The sequence below is a fragment of the Actinia tenebrosa genome, unplaced genomic scaffold, assembly GCF_029948245.1.
Source record: "Actinia tenebrosa isolate PJP-AT-01 unplaced genomic scaffold, QUT_ActTen_1.0 PGA_scaffold6__47_contigs__length_16458017, whole genome shotgun sequence".
Classification (NCBI taxonomy): domain Eukaryota; kingdom Metazoa; phylum Cnidaria; class Anthozoa; order Actiniaria; family Actiniidae; genus Actinia; species Actinia tenebrosa.
In genome coordinates, this window is record NW_028292583.1 from 2997455 (window position 1) to 3016669 (window position 19215).

Consider the following 19215-nt stretch of genomic DNA (forward strand, 5'->3'; position numbering starts at 1 on the left):
GCAAAAAATTAACTTTTTGATCGCGCGCATTTCTCCAAATTCAATTCGATCCAACCCTTTAGACATAAATCTCTCGCTCGGGATACTGAGCAGTCTTGGCGCTGAGCGCTGTCAAGAATTGCTGATGGCGCACGTCACAGGACACAAATATAGAAAGGCGGTTTCAAAACTAGACTGCTTTGGTCCAGGAGAAAACGAATCAAAGCAGCACTAACCACACTTTATGATGGAAGAATTTATTCATTTATCAGAACAATTTGGTGCAAATAAAATTTCATTTGATTCAGTGGATTTATTTGATATCTATTATGATTTGACTACATACACTTTATAGGGTTCTGGACCAAAATGACAAAGGGCATACCAAGATAGGATGAAATGCTTTGTTCATCTGACTACAGTGTGTTGCCCTAATTCCGGACGGTTTTGTAATAAATTGCGATATCTTTACAGAAAATTATCGTTACAATAAGATATTTTGCACGGACATAGATTTGTATGTATAAAATACTGTCACCAAGAATCTGGTCATTTCAATGATCATTTCAAGCGATTTTTAAATCTTTTTCGAGGAGATCAAACTGCCCTTATTTTGGACAATGGGCCCTAATAAAGCAGCTTTATTCTTTACAATTTATGAATGTTTTGACCTAATTTTCAACCGATATGATAATGCTGTTATTGTTTATTATTAATAGAATGCGAGAACTTGAAATTGGGTTTTCTGTATTCCTGAAATAGACCATAATACAAATGATGTAATTTGATTGCTCTCGTCGATCGACTTGATTCCGCGGGGGTTTGTTTTCATTATGGTTAAAGTTCTCATAATTAATGCAGTGATAAAAGGATATCACGAGTTCAAGATTAAGCCCCCGATAGGAATGAGTCTCAAGGTCACGAAAGAATACGGGAACAAATACGATGAGCATGCATGTTTGGTTTGGATTCCCGAGCTAGAGACGATTCCACGGCACCTGTGGGACATAGTTACAGATGCGAAGCGCACAAGACCGTACAAACAATAGCAGGCCTTCCTATAGGCCGTGTCCCAAGAGGTCTATCGTCCTCCTTTTGGAAACTCTTGGTATTATGTGAAATATTTCATTGCTTTCTTAGCGATTGAACTTTAATTGCTAGTTACAGTCCACGTGCCTGGCTAAACAGATTCATTGATTTCATTGCAAAATCGTTTGGTATGAATAAATTGTTTATCACTGCTGTTGTAACATTTTTGGTAATATTACTAGCATGAGAACAACTACGCTTTGAAAACCATAAAAAAAAAAACTGAAATTATAAATTTGACCAAGATAATCAGCGCAAATCAGGCAAGCTAAGTACAATATGTTCAAAGTGAATACGTTCGTCCGGAATTAAGGAACACTTCATTGAATTTTAAGAGCATCTTTGTATAATTCTCCTACACTTCCTAGAAACCCTTGAACGTTTTCCTACCACCTCCGTGTAACACAGTGGTTTTACTTTAAATCCTACTAGAAATTTATGTTTTAGGATTTCAATTTGCAAAGAAAGCGCACTTTCAACTTCGACCTCTAATTCGAAGCACGTTAAAAACGAGTATTTTGGAAAACAGAATATTTACCTACCTTTATGGAATATTCGATTTTCCCGCTCGAAAAAGCCACAGGAAACCCACAATTTGTGTCACACAAGGAAAATCATAAATACTTAATTCCGTAGCGTCACTTTATCTAATTACAATATTCGTGTTTTTTTTTTGGAGTTTTAAAGGAAAAGTGTCCGAGATTAGGGACTGTCCGGAATTAGGGCAACACACTGTACCTATTGAATACACTCTGCATTTCGGCAATAGTTTATCCTAGAAGTCATTTCTCCCCAGAACATTTCACTGTAATCATAAGCCTCTTCGGTCTTGGAGTGCAAACAATTCTAATAATTCTAGACAAATTGGTCAATCTTACGGGTTTACTGTTGACACTCTAGCTTCTCGGCTTGGTATCTTTTAATGCACTGCAATGCCACAATTTAGTGATTTAATTGCATGTTATTAATAGAGTAGTTGACATATGAGTGGGAAACGATTGAAAACGTCGTAGCCATACTGTGATTACTCATAGTGATTGGAGGAATTACTGCAAGACAATGGAAAGCCATTCCAAGGTTACGGCATGTCGTACCGTGTACCTGTTTTAAGTCAGTACCGTATGGTTTCCCACTCATAGTTCTGTGATAATGAGATATAATTAGCTCATGCATGTATTTATGTAAAAAGGAGACAATTTACTTTTAGATATTACTGCAATTTTCAAAAGCATGCAATCTCTGTGTCTCTAATTGGCAAGCTCAAACTTGGTTTTTGCTGCCGCCAGTCAAAAATATGACAGGTACCGACTGATTAGGTTTGATTGGCGGCAGCGAAAAAAAACAAATTTCAGCGTGCATCTCGCAGACACAGGTTCGGATGTTTAATTAAATAATGATAAAAAGTTCATTAACTCATTCGGCATTTTCAATTCTAAAATTTTCCCGTTCACCAGCCTATTACGGCTTATAAGTTGTGACGTATTTCCGGATCCAATCACACAAAAGATCGCTAAAACCTTGCCACAACTTATTCCCAGGATTTATTCTCTAACTTCAACAATTAGATATTTGAACAGAAAATCCCGCTAAATTATCATAAATGTAAGTATATATATAACATACACTTGGCTAATCATTGGACATATCACGGATAAATAATAAATGCTGGGTGTAATCAGTTAGTCTGGCCAACAGGTCATGTACACCTGAAAAACTGGGGATAGCTTAGCATTTACTACACATAACAAGATGTGAGTGAAGGATGCCGGCCTTACACTCTAAAAACAATGCTAACGTAACAGAAAGCCCAAACTTAGGTTTTATAATATTCAATACTAAAAGTAAATGCCAAGGCTTTCTGTGTTGGCATTATAAAAATGTCTAACAACTAGTCAAAAATAAGCACACATCCAGCTATGATGATTACTACTGATGATGAGTAAAAGAAAAATCAATAGAGAGTTTTCATGTAATGTCATGGAAGCCATGTTTGAGGGCAAAACAATTTTTTTCTCATTTGGGAACAAAAATTTCTTTTCATGCAAAAATATTGCATTTTTCCTGTCCATAAACACGACTGCCGTGAAAAACCTCTATTGTTTTTAACACACAAGTCAATGGAGGCTAAACACTATCTGCATTCGATTATTACAATTATGCCAAAGGTGTACTTCATAATTATCGATGAAATATAACATTTTGGTGGATTTTTACCATTGAACGCGATTCCTAAAAACTCTTACTAATGGTGTTATTTTCACATGTGAAGTTCTATATCATATAAAATCTTTACATGTGAAGATATTACTTTTAAGTGATAGAGAAAAAAAGATATTTCATTGATAGTTATATATTCAAATAATATCCATTGTACATAATGCAACTACAACTGCAGCAGTCATTTACATTGGTGGATAGGATTTCTCCTGACCTGGAGGGGGGTAAGGCTGGCCTTGTCCCGGTGGAGGATAAGGGGGTGGAGCACCTTGTGGAGGGTAAGGCTGTCCTCCGGGTGGAGGGTAAGGCTGTCCTCCTGGTGGTGGGTAAGGCTGTCCTCCGGGTGGAGGGTTAGGATGTCCTCCAGGCGGTGGGTAAGGCTGTCCTCCAGGTGGTGGGTAAGGAGACTGTCCAGGTGGTGGATAAGGAGACTGTCCAGGTGGAGGGTAAGGAGACTGTCCTGGTGGAGGGTAAGGAGACTGTCCTGGTGGAGGGTAAGGAGACTGTCCTGGTGGAGGTTGAGAGCCTGAGAAATAATGAATATTCAAATTATATTCTTAATTATACAGCTTCTCATTAATCCCCTATAGGTAACTGTCCAATTATTTTCTTAATTGGACAGGTCATGCTGATATGGGATTAATTAGGCAGCTATATAATTAGTAGGTAATGGGATTTCATGCTCCCCAATCAAGAAATAATTAGACTCGAAAAATTCTTCTGACTGCCAAATTGGACTCGGTCTACGGCCTCATCCAATTTTGTCAGTCCTCGGAATTTTCCTCGTCCAATTATTTCTTAATTGGACAGTATGGCGTCCTATTGCATATACTAATTAAATATAGGTACACAATTTAATCTTTTTTTTCTTAAATAAATTATTTCTAATTAAAAAAAATCCTTTACTGGGTAATTGCAAGTACATCAGCTTTTGTGAAATGCAATTTTTTTTGCTACACAATTCATGATTAACAAGATTTCCTTCATGACAACAGAACTTATACATAGAGCTTATTACACTGCTAGTTGTGTATTACAGCCAGATAATTTTATGAGTGAAAGCTGCCCTGGACTTTTGTGCAGGAGGTCGTTTGAGTCCCAGCTGGACCTACACTCAAAATTTTAAAATTACTGAGGAAAAAGCGCTGCCTTTGTAATTACATCTGCAAATGGTTAGACTTTCAAGTGGCTTGGATGACCACTTTAAATGACGGTCCCACCTCTCCACACTTCATTATAACTAACCAATATTGGAGAGACATAAAAGAACCACTGAGGGTTAAAGAAACCCTGGCAGTGATCATCCTCAGTGCACACACTTCATACTAACCTCTTATTATTGTAAGTGCCTTCTATTATACACGCGTAGAAAGGGTGCTCGATTTTTCAAGAATATTGAATATATGGTTAAGTTACCTGGTGGAGGATATGGACCTGCTGTTGCGTGTCCATATGATGGCGGAGGTATTGTTGCTGGCTGAGTAGGATAACTTGCAGGAGCCATGGGTACTGCAGCTGGAGCCTGATGATACCTTTCTGCTGCACGGCGTCTTCTAATGTAACAGAAGACTACACAACCAATGACAACTATGACAATGATGATACTGATGACAATGATGGCAACTTGTGACCCTGTATCATGGATACCTATATAGTGGAGCGTAAACAATATTACATACAGTTAAATGATTGCCAATTTCATATTACGTCCCTTTTTTCTTGTACCAAAAGGTTTTGCTACTGAGAACAACTAATTAATGATGGCCCAGGTTTCTAGCCTGGGTCCATGCAATTCTTGAGACAAAACGTTTTATGCAAAGTCAGTCCATTTTATCAGAACTATGTGGAATAATTTAGTTTGAGCATAGCTAATAGAGAGGGTTGGTTTGGAAACTTCATAGAAAAAAAGCTATTGTTTGGCAAGCAACGTTGAAAGGTTTTATCATGTGATACTGACTGTGCACAATGAACCAAAGCAAGTATGGCTAAAATATGGTTTTCTTTATTGTTTTAGTGTATGAACATTTTGAAAGTGAAAAATTGCATTCAATGACCACAAACTAAGTAGATCAATATTTCAAAAACCTTCTACATTCCCTATGAAAAACAGAACGAATTTTCCTTCTCTGTGCACGGTCAACATCATATAACAACTGATTAACAATACTAGTGGAACAAAAACATACAAGATTATGTTTCCAGATTTATGCTTTGAGGGACATGTAAAATGAAAAATGTGTTGAGGGCAGATCCAGTGGAGGGGAGGCGGAGTGAGTAGTCACCATCCTTTGCAGTTGAAAAAATATATAAGAAAAAAGGGGATAAGGTGATACCTAAAAAGAAAGCCTTGCTTTTGTGTTACCTTTCTTGGTAACAGTTACTCCACCTGAAATCATTCTGGTTCTGCCACTGTGTGTAGGGATAGGGCATATATGTTTATGCACCATTTGATACTCTAAAATACTTCTAATTCACAGGTTTTAAATATGGAGAGATGAAAAATGAAATGGAATGAAACTTTTTTTTATATCTAGGGTACGGTAATCCCTGTAGTGAACCTAGGGACACTGTTAATGGGATGCCTGTGTATCTCCTGAAATGGGAAAAAACCCCTGAATCAAGGGAGAGAACTCTAATAAGCCTGAAGCGAGATGACGTTTTACCCCTGACTCTATACCATAATAAGTTTTTAAAATTCTTTCATATTAAAATTTTTGATTCCTTAGAGAATACAGAAACAATAGTCATAATTAAAAAACAAAAGCAGTGTGAAAAGGATTATGGTCTAGAGATAGGGGGTAAAACGTCATCTCGCTTCAGGCTTATTTGATATAATGCTGAGTGAAGTAATCAAACCCAAGACTCTAGAGTGCACCCTTGGTGATTTAGGTATAAATATAACAACAGCAAAAAAGACTGGTACATACTTGGTTCATAAAGCACATATCCTAAAATAAATCCCCTGTGATTGACATTTCTGGATCCTGTTTTAAACCTGATGTACACCCTTTCTTCAGAGGAGGTGACAGTGAAAGGTTTCCTTCTGCCACACCTACTGTCCATTACAGTCTCATCTGCTCTATTGTATGACTTATCATCATCATCAGCTAAAAATATATAATCATCATGTGTTAAATTAAACAAAATTTTAAGTGAGGATCTTCACCCAAAAAATAATCACCATGACAACGTTGTGACAATGACATTAAACAGTATGGTGTGCAAATATGTGACTGACAATGTTTAGTTCCAGAAATTGTCCATACCCTCCCCAAAGAGGAATTTGGAATTTCCAAAGAGTGGAGGGGGGGAATTGGTCAGAAAAAAACAAAAATTACAGAGTTTGTAAGATGAAAGTTGGAATTTCCGGGGGGTAGAGGGGTGTCTTAAAAAAATTCCTCCGTTATGGGGGTATGGATAATTTTTGGAACTACACAATAATGCATTTGCATGCTTTTATGCACTGGCTTTTGTGCATGTAAGTTAAACTGGCAAATTTCAATGCAAAGCTGGCTTGGTTTTACCAAATAAGGTGGGTAAAAGCTTATTTTCCAGCAAAAAAACTTAGCATAGAAGTATGCGAATATGTGGTCACACACATCACACTGTAGCAGTACATATCATACAAGTATAAATGCATGTCACACTTAACAGGGCTTAGCAGGTCTATAGTTATAGGGAAGGGGCCAGGGAGGCCAAGCCAGAGGTGGATCTTGTATTTTAACCAGCCTATCGGCCTCTTCCAATTTTTTTTTCAGTCCTTGGAATATTTTTCATCCAATTATTTCCAAATTGGACAGCACAAAGTAGTCCTATCACCTATACACTAAACAAAATCACTCCTATCTGATTGGAAAAGAGGAGTACAATTAAACCCCAAATCGTACTCTGTAGAGTCCCAATTAAGTTGGTCAAATTTGTTTTGAGTGTTCTATGAGAAAAAATCGCACAATCTTCTTGTACAGCAGTTTTGGAATTTATAGATACTTGTGGTTTTGAAAGTTCTCAAATTGAACTCGCCTAAAGGCTTGTCCCCATAAATTCATACCCATAAATTCTGAATTGTACATGAGATTGTGCAATTTCCTATACGAAGTGGCGTGATATACTGGGCAACATACTGTACCCCATAATTTAATGGTGTCAACTTGTTCTGTTAGAAAGGTAAATTAGCCATTTCCAGCAGTATGAAAATCCAATAATATTTTGAATATTCTGTTAGATCTTTTCAAATGGACTAATGCATTATTGAAACAAAATAATGGTTCAAATAATCATATAATTGAATGAATAATGAATTATAGGGGGTATGGTAGACCTGGTTTGACTGTAACAGATATATATGATTATCTCAATAATTACTTGCACTAGCAAACCAGCTATGAATGTTACCAGTATTTTAAAAGCACAATATTTACCTTTGATCTTGATTTTTACATCATCACATCCAAAATCAGATGGTAGGTCAAAATCCATAAAAGCAATCTTGACACTTTTGGATTTGCCGACCTGAATTGACCAATAGCAGCTACCACCAGTGGCGTAGTAGTTATTTGGCCAATTTGCAGATGAAATGGTGCCATAGTTGGTACCGCTTTTAAGAAAATTCCCACAAGAGTCTTTATAAATTGGAATAAATAGTAAGTCAAATTAAACAAGTTGAAAGCTATATTTGCACTTTTGCACTTTTTCTGCTTTTTTTACTAAAATGTCCAATTAGGTGCATATTTAACATACTTGCAAAAAAAAAAAGAGCCCTTTTGGCAAAAATGTAAGTTCTAACATATTTACTGCAATCCCAGCAAAATAGCTTGCAGGCGATTCTGTATAAATCTAAGATTAATTGCTGAAGGAGTCATAGGAATCAATGAGAATGATTATTTTTGAACATTTCATTTATTTCAGTTGATAGCCTGATACGATTTCACATTTATCGTACATAAATAGATGTTTATTTAAAAATTGCACAGCACAACTTTTTCAAAGGAGGAACTTTTGCACTAAAGTCCTAAAGAAGGTGTACCTATTCAAAATACAAATTAAGGATATTTTCTAACTTGTTTGCTCACAATTTCGGCATTTTGTTTGAAGTAGATACTGCTCATCTTGAGCTGATTTAAACTAACATCATACATTTTAAAGAAATACATAACTCCACATTTTAACTTGAGATTTTCCAGATTTTGAATTAAAACTTTTGACCATAATGGTTGGCATATTACTTTATATCTTAAATATATGAATGACAAATTTATGCCCATCCATACAGTAGCTATGAATCTTAGAGTGACATAAATTTATGCCCATCTATACAGTAGCTATGAATCCTAGTGTGACATAAATTTATGCCCATCCATACAGTAGCTATGAATCTTAGAGTGACATAAATTTATGCCCATCTATACAGTAGCTATGAATCTTAGAGTGACATACATTTATGCCCATCTATACAGTAGCTATGAATCCTAGTGTGACATACATTTACGTTCAATCTCAATAACGAATCCAAAAACGGTTTCAATTTATGTTCCAATAAATGAATCATAAAATGACATATATTCATGCTAAACTGTAAACTGTAACAAGCTAGGTAAAGGTCCCTCATTCACACGAGAGATTTTTGCTATGATTTACTTCAAAATCACGATAGAAATCGCGGTGAGCATACCCACACAAACTCCTCGTTCATATTAAAGCACGAAATGAATTTTTGTTCAAACAAAGCAAATATTCACTTAGAGCGACATAGAATCATGCGTGCATGAGAGCCGAAACGAATCAAATGCAACATGCATTTGCAAGGTAATATTAATTTTTGAAAATTTATGTTTAAACTTAGCATATTAACTTACGCTCAAGATAGAAAATTACTTGAAATTGATGTTCAAACATTTTTAGTAACTCAATTGTGTTGACGAGATGTAAAACTATTGTCTTTGTCGTGTCCAGATATAATTGGCTAAGAAGAACACGACTGCCATATTGAAATCCGAGAGGAGAATGGGTACTAGAAAATAAATCTGAAATTTTATAAATATTCCATGACATATAATGTTACTATGTGGTTGTGTGTAGAATCTCACTACCTGTTTCATGGGTTAAATGTAAAGGTGCTGACACACGGTGCAAAATTGCACGAAACCGGACTGTAGCACCGCGTGTCTACCCCAAACTTGTTGCATGCAACAAATCTGAAGTTGAATCACGCTCTACTCATGCAACAGTGCAATTTCATCATATGGAAATTGAAACATTTCCTGCAACATTTTGAAATTTCCAGCCAATCAGCTTGCACCAAATTTATAACTGCTGACCAAATATCTTAACATAGCAGGCTGATACAAGCGATGTTGCGTGATTTTGTTGCAATGTGTGTCACCCTGATTCAAATTTGTTGCTTGCAATGTTGCGTGCAATGTTGCACCGTGTGTCAGCACATTAAAGGCTCTACTCATTACTAATACACGATTTGGCTGTTTGGATCTTCCTGTGGGGTTTCCTGGTCTTGCGTTGAATCTTCCTCCTCATTCTTCTCCTCTTCCTCTTCTAGTTCGCTGTCCTCCACGATATCTTCGGTATCTTTGCGTGTAAGACCCTTTTGAATTAGGCGCGAATCCGAACGTGGATCGTCACTTACGTTGAGACATTTCCGCCCAAGTTCCATGCAAGCACGAACAAACGACCCTTAGTATGAGAAAAACAGACAAAATGATTAAAATAGAGTAGTGATACAAACGTCTACTTATCATAGGGTAAAATCACTTTTTTTGTAGTTACTAGTTCTTCTTTGCAACCATTTCACAAATGTTTCATTGTCTTTTGATTCCCAAAGGAACTATTTTAATGATTTTTAACTCATGGATTCTGGGAAAATAATGAGATATGGCAAAAAGCGAACGATATTCAGTCCGTGAAAGCACTGCTCCATGGATACGTAATAACTCACCAGGTGTTACGTTGAGACCATAAACCCAAGCCTCTGGGTTCGAGAAATGTCTCAACAGAAACTCGAATAATTCTCTTGGGTATTCACCCTCCATTTCTCCTTCGTGTGAGAAAACATTTGTTATCTTATCACAAGAGTCAAAGTGGAAACTTCCTGCTTTCATGGAACCACTGTCAGTCCAATGGCCAACAATAATAGACTTTAGTCTATTTGGAATCTTGCGTCCTACAGAATAAATTACATTTTCAATCAGTAAACACGTGCAATCCGGGACCGCTCAGAAGTGATAATCACATTGAACTGTTCTTACTGCATAAAACACGTTTACTAAATTTGATACTAGTAAAATTCTGAACCAATTGTTAAATTTATCGCAGGTGAAAAAAAGCTTTGTAAAGAGAAAAAAAGAAAAGAAAGTAAAAGCTCACCTTTTAGCGACACATGCTTAGTATCATTCCAGAACAGCTGCTGAAAGCCGTCTGGAATCATTTTGTTTTTCAGCACATCCTCGAGCGGCTGCTGACTTTTCCATTTATCTTCAACAAGTAGGACCACATTGTAGTGGTCCATCCTCTCAATGTTTATGCTATGAATATTTATTAGAAAAATCTTCAAATCCTCTGGAGTGAAGCCCTGCAATATTGATTAAAAAACCGAATGTCAAAACATTTGGTACGTTATAGATCCCTGCCAATATATGTGTCTGTATTTAACTTCGGGGTATGAAGGCTCCAATATCGCGAGTAAACGTATGGCTTGCAAAAGACAAAAGGAGAAAGAGGGGAAATAAGGAAAATGACAATAAATGAAAACACGTTTGAAAAAGAACATGAAAATTAAACAAAGAGATCCAAGACAATAATTCGGAAAGAGAAAAACGACAAAAAGGAACTCATAGAGGAAAAGGAAAAGACATAGAAAGAAAAGTACGAACAAAAAGAAATAAGAGATAAACGGAAAAAGGAAAGAGGGGCAAACACCAGCATTACTATCAGCCGCACACTACGTTCTACCTACCTTGGGTGCTCTGGCAATAACCAGTTCAAATCCGTTTATTATCGGAAAGGCCGATCTTACTTCTACGATCCCTGGAGCCTCGTACGTCCCTTTAGCCGCTATGGTCTCCCCATTAGAAAAAACATAGAGGCCCTCCATCTCTACGACGCTTTGACTCCTTTTTCTCCCCTCATTTTGACTTTCTCTGTAGATGACGGCTCTCTGAAAAAAGTCTTTCAATTCCTGCAAGATAAATATATATACATTAAAAATGTGTCGACAACCTGCCAGTATTTAAGGGGGATATTCCAGATTTGACTAGATAAAAATTATCAGTACACCATAGAACGTTTAAACAAAAGGAGAACATATTTCGAGCATTGTTGATCAAACTGACATTCCGATAAAGGACTAACGCCCGAGCCCCAGTATACGTGGCAAACCTCAACGATGATTTAAATTACAACTTTATTCAACTGTCTCTTAAAGAACAACTTTGAAGCACATGCATAGCTTTGAAGTGGTAATACACTATGTCCGGTGCTAATGAACCGTACACTCACCTGTGGCAAGTTTTGTGGACGGAATTTGAGATGAACAAATTGTGAAATTTGTTCTTCTCTGGTGTGCTCTGGAAATTGCGCTTTGAGGTCATCCCAGGAATCTACACCTGTGTACTTCATAAACGCTTCTATAATGTTGCGCTTGCTTTTTATGTGAGCTGCTTTGGTGGCTAACTCTTTGAGGGATAGTTCCTCATTCACCACCGCCCTCAACAAAGTCAACTTCGAGTTAAGACTTATTCCTTGCAGAGGCATCCCCAGCTGAAACAAAATTGAAACAGAAGATCATCAGAATTGCGCCAGGTACAGTTCTAACAAAGCAGCTGATTGCTGAAATAACGTTGAGTGACCAAGCTTTTCTGGATGTAGGCAACCGAAGAAGAAAAAGAAAGTAAATAATTCGTCTGAGTAAAGAAGGATATGTATGTTAACATAAACACTATTAGTCCTGAAACTTCAGAAAAATATAATAGCAAATGTAAGGTTATTTCTCATTTTCACCTCATTTATTGCCGAAAGGTTGAAGTACGTAAGAAAAAGTGTTCAGCTTCATTTATCTTTTGCCTTTGAATTGATGCCTTTAAGGTGGATTCCCGCTCCAGTTTCGAAAGAGCCGTAACGCATATTTTCAACGCTCTTTTAACCACCTTGCGTTGGCTTCGTTTTTTATAAAACATTTATATACATGATTCATTTATGTTTGTCATTTTATTCATTATATATTTACTTGGTTCTGAGTAATTTCTTGTTTTTTTCTCATTCTTCTTCGCTTCTGTTTTGTATGCTGGTCCTTAAGTTCGCCCTTGGCGTGCTTTTTGGCAATCATGACAAATAAATCCCAAACTGGCTTTTCCAAAAGAGCTGCTTGTAGGGTTGGTTCTAGCGTTGTCGGGCTCTGTGGGTAAAAAGTTTTATTAAGCAAAGACCATTATTTTGCAAATTCATATATGGATAGTTAGCTTTTACAACTGATATCAATTCGTTTTCGTTAGGGTTTTAGGCATTCAAATTCGGGAATGGTCCACATAAGCTAGCATGTTTACGAATATAGTACCTTTCCACTTTCCACGAACATCCTCTTACAAGAATCTCGCCACTCCGTTGTGGATGGGGGCGTGGGTCCATTTAATGGGAGGCGCTCCATCTGGTACCTCCAGTTACGACAGGCCTCCACCCGGTCTACCCATGTCGTCGTCCTGCTTGCCTTATTGTTGAGATTATGGCTTGCCGCCACACGTTTTATTTGCTCATCTGTCATTGTATTTCCATACAATGACACAAAAACCTGCTTCAACGATTGGCGGTGGTTTTCATTAGTCGAACACACCTAAATAAAAGCAATTTAGTTTGGTGAAAATATGTTCGAGAAGATGTTCATTCATCATAGGTGCGTGCAGGTCCTCTACTCGCAGGGTAGTAGATTATATAAACTTCTCAAATGACCAACAAAATTCATCAGAGACTAGTAAAAAATGAGTGGAGTAAAAATACATACCAGCCGTGAAAAATGAGTAAAAGACTCAAAAACACAGAGTAGTTTAGAGATGGAACATTCAATTTATAAAATAAAAATCCAAACTGTTTGGACTTTGGGCAAAAACAAAGCCTTGTACATTTTTTTAAATAATTCATGATTCATTTTCCAAATTTACGTATGATTCATTTTTAGGTTGACTTTGCTTTGAAAAATTCTAGATTTCGTCGTTTTTCAAGATTTCTGATCATGCTTCAACCAAAGAAACAACACTTATAAAAACGTTTTCAAACAACAGTTTCTTTACCTTGGCAAATGCTGCCTTCCTATGTAATCCTCCGATCACAGTTATATTGCAGCCCTTGACGAGATTTTTGTTTCTTAACACGTCGTCACGCGAAATATCTGCAACTGCCACCCATGGTTGTTGGTCGTGGGTGAAGCTTAATGGTTCAGCTTGGATGGACTGAGCCAAATACTCAACATGTTCCTCATTAAGTGGTCGGTCCAGCCATCTCTGGGGGGGATCTTTGAGACGATCAACATCCAAACGGAACATGCCTGTCAGGAGAAAAAGAAGCAATGAATAATAATAAGAAATATATTTAATTATTATACAGAAGCGTTTATTTAAGAAAAAACCACTGTTCGCAAGTTGGAGCCGAAAACAAAAGAGCTTCTGTCTATGATTACTAGAGTGCTTTTAGTCTCACTGTTGAATAGTTAGATAAATGTATCTAACTTAGATAACTATTTAGTTGACGTCACCTAAAATAGTAAAAGCGCGCCAAATAACGGTCATGCTAATCCGGGGGGTTGTTTTACCAGAGAATGAGTGAATAGACATTAATTTCTATCATCGTTTCTCCCCCTGATCTCACGAGTAGCTGTTTACTCGTAGTTTCAAATTTAGGTGACGTCACCTCGAAAATAGTAAATAACTTATCTAATTTAGTTGACGTCACCTATTCAACAGTGAGACTAAAAGAACTCTATTAGTATGTTAGATTTAGGCAGATTTGTTTACCGTGGATGCGTTTTCATTAGCACATTCCTTTGGTTGTGTTTTTATAACAATTGTATACTATACTACATATCACATTACCCCAACCACGTCATAACTCCTGTTTGGCAGATCCTTTCAAACAACTAAAATGTTTTGTCTTTTTTTTAGTGAAAACATTTCTTTTGACCTAACGATCTATCTGGCCAATGTTTGTGAACTATCAGCAAATGAAATTGTAAATTAACAAGTCATGTTTAGCGTTTATAAAAATATCCGAGTAGAAACACCGAAGCAAATGTAAAACGAGTCTAAATTATATGAATGTAGTTTTACCTATGTGGTGAGCTGAAATTTCCTGGTCCAATGTTGTGGCCCGTTTGAGCTTCTTCCCCGGGGACTGTAGATCCAGTTCCTCTTCATCAGTGTTCCTTTTCTTTATCTTGGAAGACTTTTTTGAGGTCTGTGGTAAAACCTCATTTTCGCTCTCGTCATCCTCTCCGCTCGAGTCATGTAACAGTGGCAATCTTGGGTCTGACTCTTCTATTGCTTTTTCTTTCAATGTTTTCCATCTTTTCCAGGAGTTCTCGAACTCTTGAGCTTTTATATTTGGGCTGCTCAACGGCCCATTTCCTGCTTGAAAATCGCCGATTTCAAAAATCATCGTAGTTTTTCCGGTGACAGATAACGAATTTTTCACCGTTATCTGCAACGAAAAAGATTCTTAAATGAATATAAAATCTAAAGTGTTTGGAAGAATTGGGTTCACATGCTCGTTTGAGTAGACCCCGGGAGTAGACCGGTTTCCGTACAACTTTAATGATACATATTTTCAACATACACGAGAAACTTGCAATCTGATCTTACCGAAATGTCTTTGCCATTTTTGTGTGCAGAGACAGTTAAAACTTCTTCAGTCAAGTGTTTGGCCCTTGTTTTTGCGCGTATTCCATTAACTTGGATGAACAGGAAACCATCGACATCTTTCACTGACCAGTTACCACGTGGGCCTCTTTCTTGTGAGTTATTATTTGCCATATCGAGATATAATCTAGGAAATTCACCGGATTAATAAAACATACTTTGATGTAATAGATAATTTGAATCACCATAAGTTTATACGTTGAAACTAAAGTTTCGGACTTTCAAAACACCAGCGTGAGTTTTGAGCACGGTGACTCAAATTATTAAAAATTGTTCGTACTGTGATATAGCCTGCGTAGCTGCTCATGCCGGTTCAATAACTGAAATTAGCTATAGCAATTACATGTAATTAAATATTCCACTTACTTTTCGTAAAGAAGTAATTTTTGATCGCTAATAGATGAGATTTTGAGTGAGCTTTGACAATAGTCGTGGTTAAACTTTCGCATCAAATGAGAGACTTTCAAATACAAGGCCAGTCTTGTAGTGGTATTGCTCAATTGCCAGAGCTCACAGCATGTGGTTTCCGGAATTAGTCTTAGAAAGCAATCTGATTGGTCAATTTGTCTTGGAAGACAGAAGAACCAAGCTCTTTGGTATACTGTGAATGTCATGGGCGGGTCGTTTTTTTTTTTTTTTGACGTATCGTATTTTCCAAGGGATTTCTGGTATCCGGAAATGCTAGGTCATCATATTGATGATAATTCGTTGACTGTTGAAATTCCCGCCCAAATTGTCCAGGCTGCCATTGGTAATAGGCGAGCCAGAGCACTCACGAACGCAAATCATGGAATACAGTGATAGCGATGAAGAGGAATCATTTAGAGGTTTTACAATAAGAGATCTTCGCGAGGACATTCCCATTGCAGAAAACATTCCAATTTATACTTTAACGCCTCGACCTGCACAGAGGAACCAGCCAAAATATTTGTGGCATGCTCAACGCGATGACGAAGAGTTATCATTTGAAATTGAAATTCCCGAGCAAACTTCAGGGAACGAAGGAGAAATTTGCGAGGCGGGAGAGCTAAACGATAACCTGAATGAAAGCGATGTCGAGGGGGACTTTTCAGAGGCAATTTACGCACAAGCGAAAATGCGAATTGTTGAAGAGTGCGAAATCTCCAGCGATGATAGTGTCGAGGGAGAATTTTCGTTCAATCTGGATATTGAAGATACATCCATGGAACATGACGAAGATAACTGCTCTGACAATGATCAATATAACAAACGCCAGGAATCTTTGGTACCTCAAGAACAAGAACAGCATTGCAAGATTTCATCACGAGGTAAGCTAGCTACTTCAAATTAGATCCTTGATAAGTTTATTATTGGTTATCACCTTTAATACAGAGAGTTATTGTCACTGCTTTGAGGCGCGTTACTCGTTTTGCTGTCTCATGATTATTTCCTTATTTATTTCAAACGGCAGAAAACTTAATTTAGTTAATTTAATTTAATTTTTTAGTAGTACCATAATAACATATTGTTTTGGAAATTCGGTCTCCACTGATTGCTGCCAACATAGTTAATTATGCTGCCAATGTTATAAAAATAGACTTGGTTTTTGAAGAAATCCTGTTTTTTTGCTTTGTTACAAGCTCCCACACATTTGAAGTAGTCATATTTCAAGTCTTCGATTCGAAAACGTTTAAACTAGCAATGACGTAGAGGTTTTTAATTAAAGTTGTTTCATATTTTCGACGTCAAAAGCTCAATCATTTCTGTGTTATTTATAGCTTGTTCATATGCTTATTTTTTGCATTATTTCATTCGCAGTTAGCAAATATTTTTTTAATACATTTTCTTCATTTCTTTACAAACGAGCCAATGAACAGCGTTCGAGAAGGAACTCTGTCAGCGCCTGTCAAATTAAAGATGGAGAGGAAAAAAACAGAACAACTAAAATCCCTTACAAACTCAAACTCGGCCTTCAGCTGTCCTTAGACTGATCAAATTGCGGTGCGTTCACACTAGCGTTTTTACTAGTAATAAAATAATTGAATAACAGTAAGGATTTTTGTGGTTAAGAATACATCCCAAGAAGCCGCAGGGTACTTTGAGTATTTTGATTGTTGTCAAAGTTATCTGCCTGTCAATGTTGAAAGATTGGTTTTGTTTGTGTGATTAAACACTTTACACTAAAACCACCAAAAACTGTATCTTTGATGCTATTTTTGGTATTAAGATATTTAGTTGAAGTTATGAATTCAAAAATTATTTTTGGTGTTATAACATTTTTTATTTCTGTCTTAAAAGTTTGGCGCTAAATGTATGTTGCATCTTGTTTAATTAACTGTCACTTATGATGAAATGTGCCAGTGCATGCGGCCCCAACAACAATCATATAGATTTTCATATCCGGCTTTAAGAAACCAACATTTTTGAAAATCTTTGCCTGGCAAACAACTAGGTGCGACTGTTGAAACCATGTGTGAATTTTTTTCAAATATGCTGAACCTTAAGAATACAACCTACAAAAACTTTAAAACTCTACGGTATTGCTTTTTTTTCAAACGTTTAAAGCCTTGAAAAGTAGAAATTTCCCAGCCTGAAATTTGAAATGATCAGGTGGCAAAAAATCATTTTTTGGGTTATGTAAAATCTATTCATGTTTTCAAAATATATCTAGAATGACGAAATTATGATTTGTTGGAATGGACAGTGTCGTTATAGCTTTAATACTAAAATCAGTGATCGGCCCGCTTATCTTTGACTTGTTCATGATTTACTGGCTATTTTTAAGGTCCGATTTCTTGCTGGTTTTTTTTTTTTTAGGTTTTGAAGCGTTTCAACTATTGTGAGCCCCGAGGAAGTTATGACCAAATACTGCTGCAAAATAACTGCATCAAAAAATTTTCTCTGTCTCAAATCACGGAAACACGACATGCGTTTATTAGGAATTTTGGGCGTCACGCCAAGCAACGACAATATATTTTGGACTGGTTGAGCTCCAATCGGCCGAAAGAAGAAGAAGATAATTTCGTTCATTCTATATGTGGCGTCAAAGTTTTGTATCAACTGTTGGCTGAATGTCTTAGGAATTACAAGGCGAAAGTTTTTTCAACTGAAAAAGCAGTTCCTTGATGAAAATCGACGAAGTGGAATTCATGGAAACACAGGGGCCTTAAGGCTGTCATTGTCCAGTGAGTTGGCACTCAATTATTTAAAATCATATTTCGAACAAATGTGCGAGCACATACCCAACGGAAATGTTATGCATCTCCCCTCAAACATAAGGAAATATGACATTTACGAGGAAATGGAGTTGATGTTGGCATCCCAGGGACAGCCTTGTTGCACCAAGACAACATTCAACAATCTTTGGACAAAGTATTTCCCAAATATTAAAATTCCAAAGGAAACTAAAGTCTTACTATAATTACTTAATTATTTTGCATGGCATGTTAAGTTGTATTGTAAGTTTCGGGTAATTGCAGAAATTTCAATTTCAGGCACATTGTTAACGTTTTTATTATAACAAACGAAAGCTATCCCGTTTTTTGCTTTGTTTATGTCATTGTATGATGTTATTTCATTTGCCTTATTCATTTATTTTGTTTGAGGTTTTATCTATTTTTTGTTCTGTTTAGTTCTTTCTTTTTTTGTGTAGTTGCATTCAGTTATATTGACTCTGCTTTGTCTATATTTTTATTTTGAAGGAAGGAAAACCGATTCAGCAAGTGCGATGATTGCAGTAAGATCAAGGCCGATCTGAGAGAGACACTAGATCCCGGAGAAGCAACAAACTATACTAATTAAGAGAACGGGCACCATGAATTTGTGAGGTACAATAATTGTTCTAGAACATCCGAGGCTTATCAGTTACCATACAGCATGATATATTGATGAAACACCTAAACTTTTAAAGATAATAGAATAAGTTTTAGAGGAGTTGGGTCAAAAAGAAAGGGCTAACATTGACGTTGAAGGCTAGATAGTCAGAGTGATGTTTAAACGTAAGCCTTCATCTTTCTACCCTGAGAAGCACTGAGAGCAACTGTGAATCAAAAGTGGTATCCCT

General features: G+C 36.7%; 2 protein-coding genes across 2 annotated transcripts; both read right to left on the minus strand.

Annotated features, from left to right (window-relative positions):
- Positions 1-1932: 1932 nt before the first annotated feature.
- On the minus strand, positions 1933-8420 carry LOC148905851 (uncharacterized). Its single transcript, XM_089038897.1, has 5 exons — positions 8384-8420; positions 7704-7904; positions 6213-6392; positions 4702-4932; positions 1933-3811 (listed from the first exon to the last, which is right to left on the minus strand). Exons 1-5 carry the CDS (start codon positions 8418-8420, stop codon positions 3471-3473), a joined length of 990 nt encoding a protein of 329 aa, XP_088895023.1. The 3' UTR covers positions 1933-3470.
- Positions 8163-15837, minus strand: LOC116304648 (uncharacterized). The gene is made up of 10 exons (XM_089039326.1): positions 15135-15837; positions 14604-14973; positions 13572-13825; positions 12845-13117; positions 12518-12685; positions 11791-12051; positions 11249-11470; positions 10660-10864; positions 10232-10456; positions 8163-9969 (listed from the first exon to the last, which is right to left on the minus strand). Exons 1-10 carry the CDS (start codon positions 15303-15305, stop codon positions 9743-9745), a joined length of 2376 nt encoding a protein of 791 aa, XP_088895452.1. The 5' UTR covers positions 15306-15837; the 3' UTR covers positions 8163-9742.
- Between the last annotated feature and the right edge of the window lie 3378 nt (positions 15838-19215).

Bases quoted from the DNA above. Each gene is read 5' to 3' on its own strand.
- LOC148905851 (XM_089038897.1), bottom strand. From the start codon at position 8,420: ATGTATGATGTTAGTTTAAATCAGCTCAAGATGAGCA. The intron at 6,393-7,703 runs GTAAATATTGTG...ATATATTTTTAG, and splicing joins TGTAAAAATCAAGATCAAAG to CTGATGATGATGATAAGTCA. The intron at 3,812-4,701 runs GTAACTTAACCA...ATTATTTCTCAG, and splicing joins AGGTCCATATCCTCCACCAG to GCTCTCAACCTCCACCAGGA.
- LOC116304648 (XM_089039326.1), bottom strand. From the start codon at position 15,305: ATGGCAAATAATAACTCACAAGAAAGAGGCCCACGTGGTAACTGGTCA. The intron at 12,686-12,844 runs GTACTATATTCG...TTTTACCCACAG, and splicing joins TGTTCGTGGAAAGTGGAAAG to AGCCCGACAACGCTAGAACC. The intron at 10,457-10,659 runs GTGAGCTTTTAC...TTTATTCTGTAG, and splicing joins TAAGCATGTGTCGCTAAAAG to GACGCAAGATTCCAAATAGA.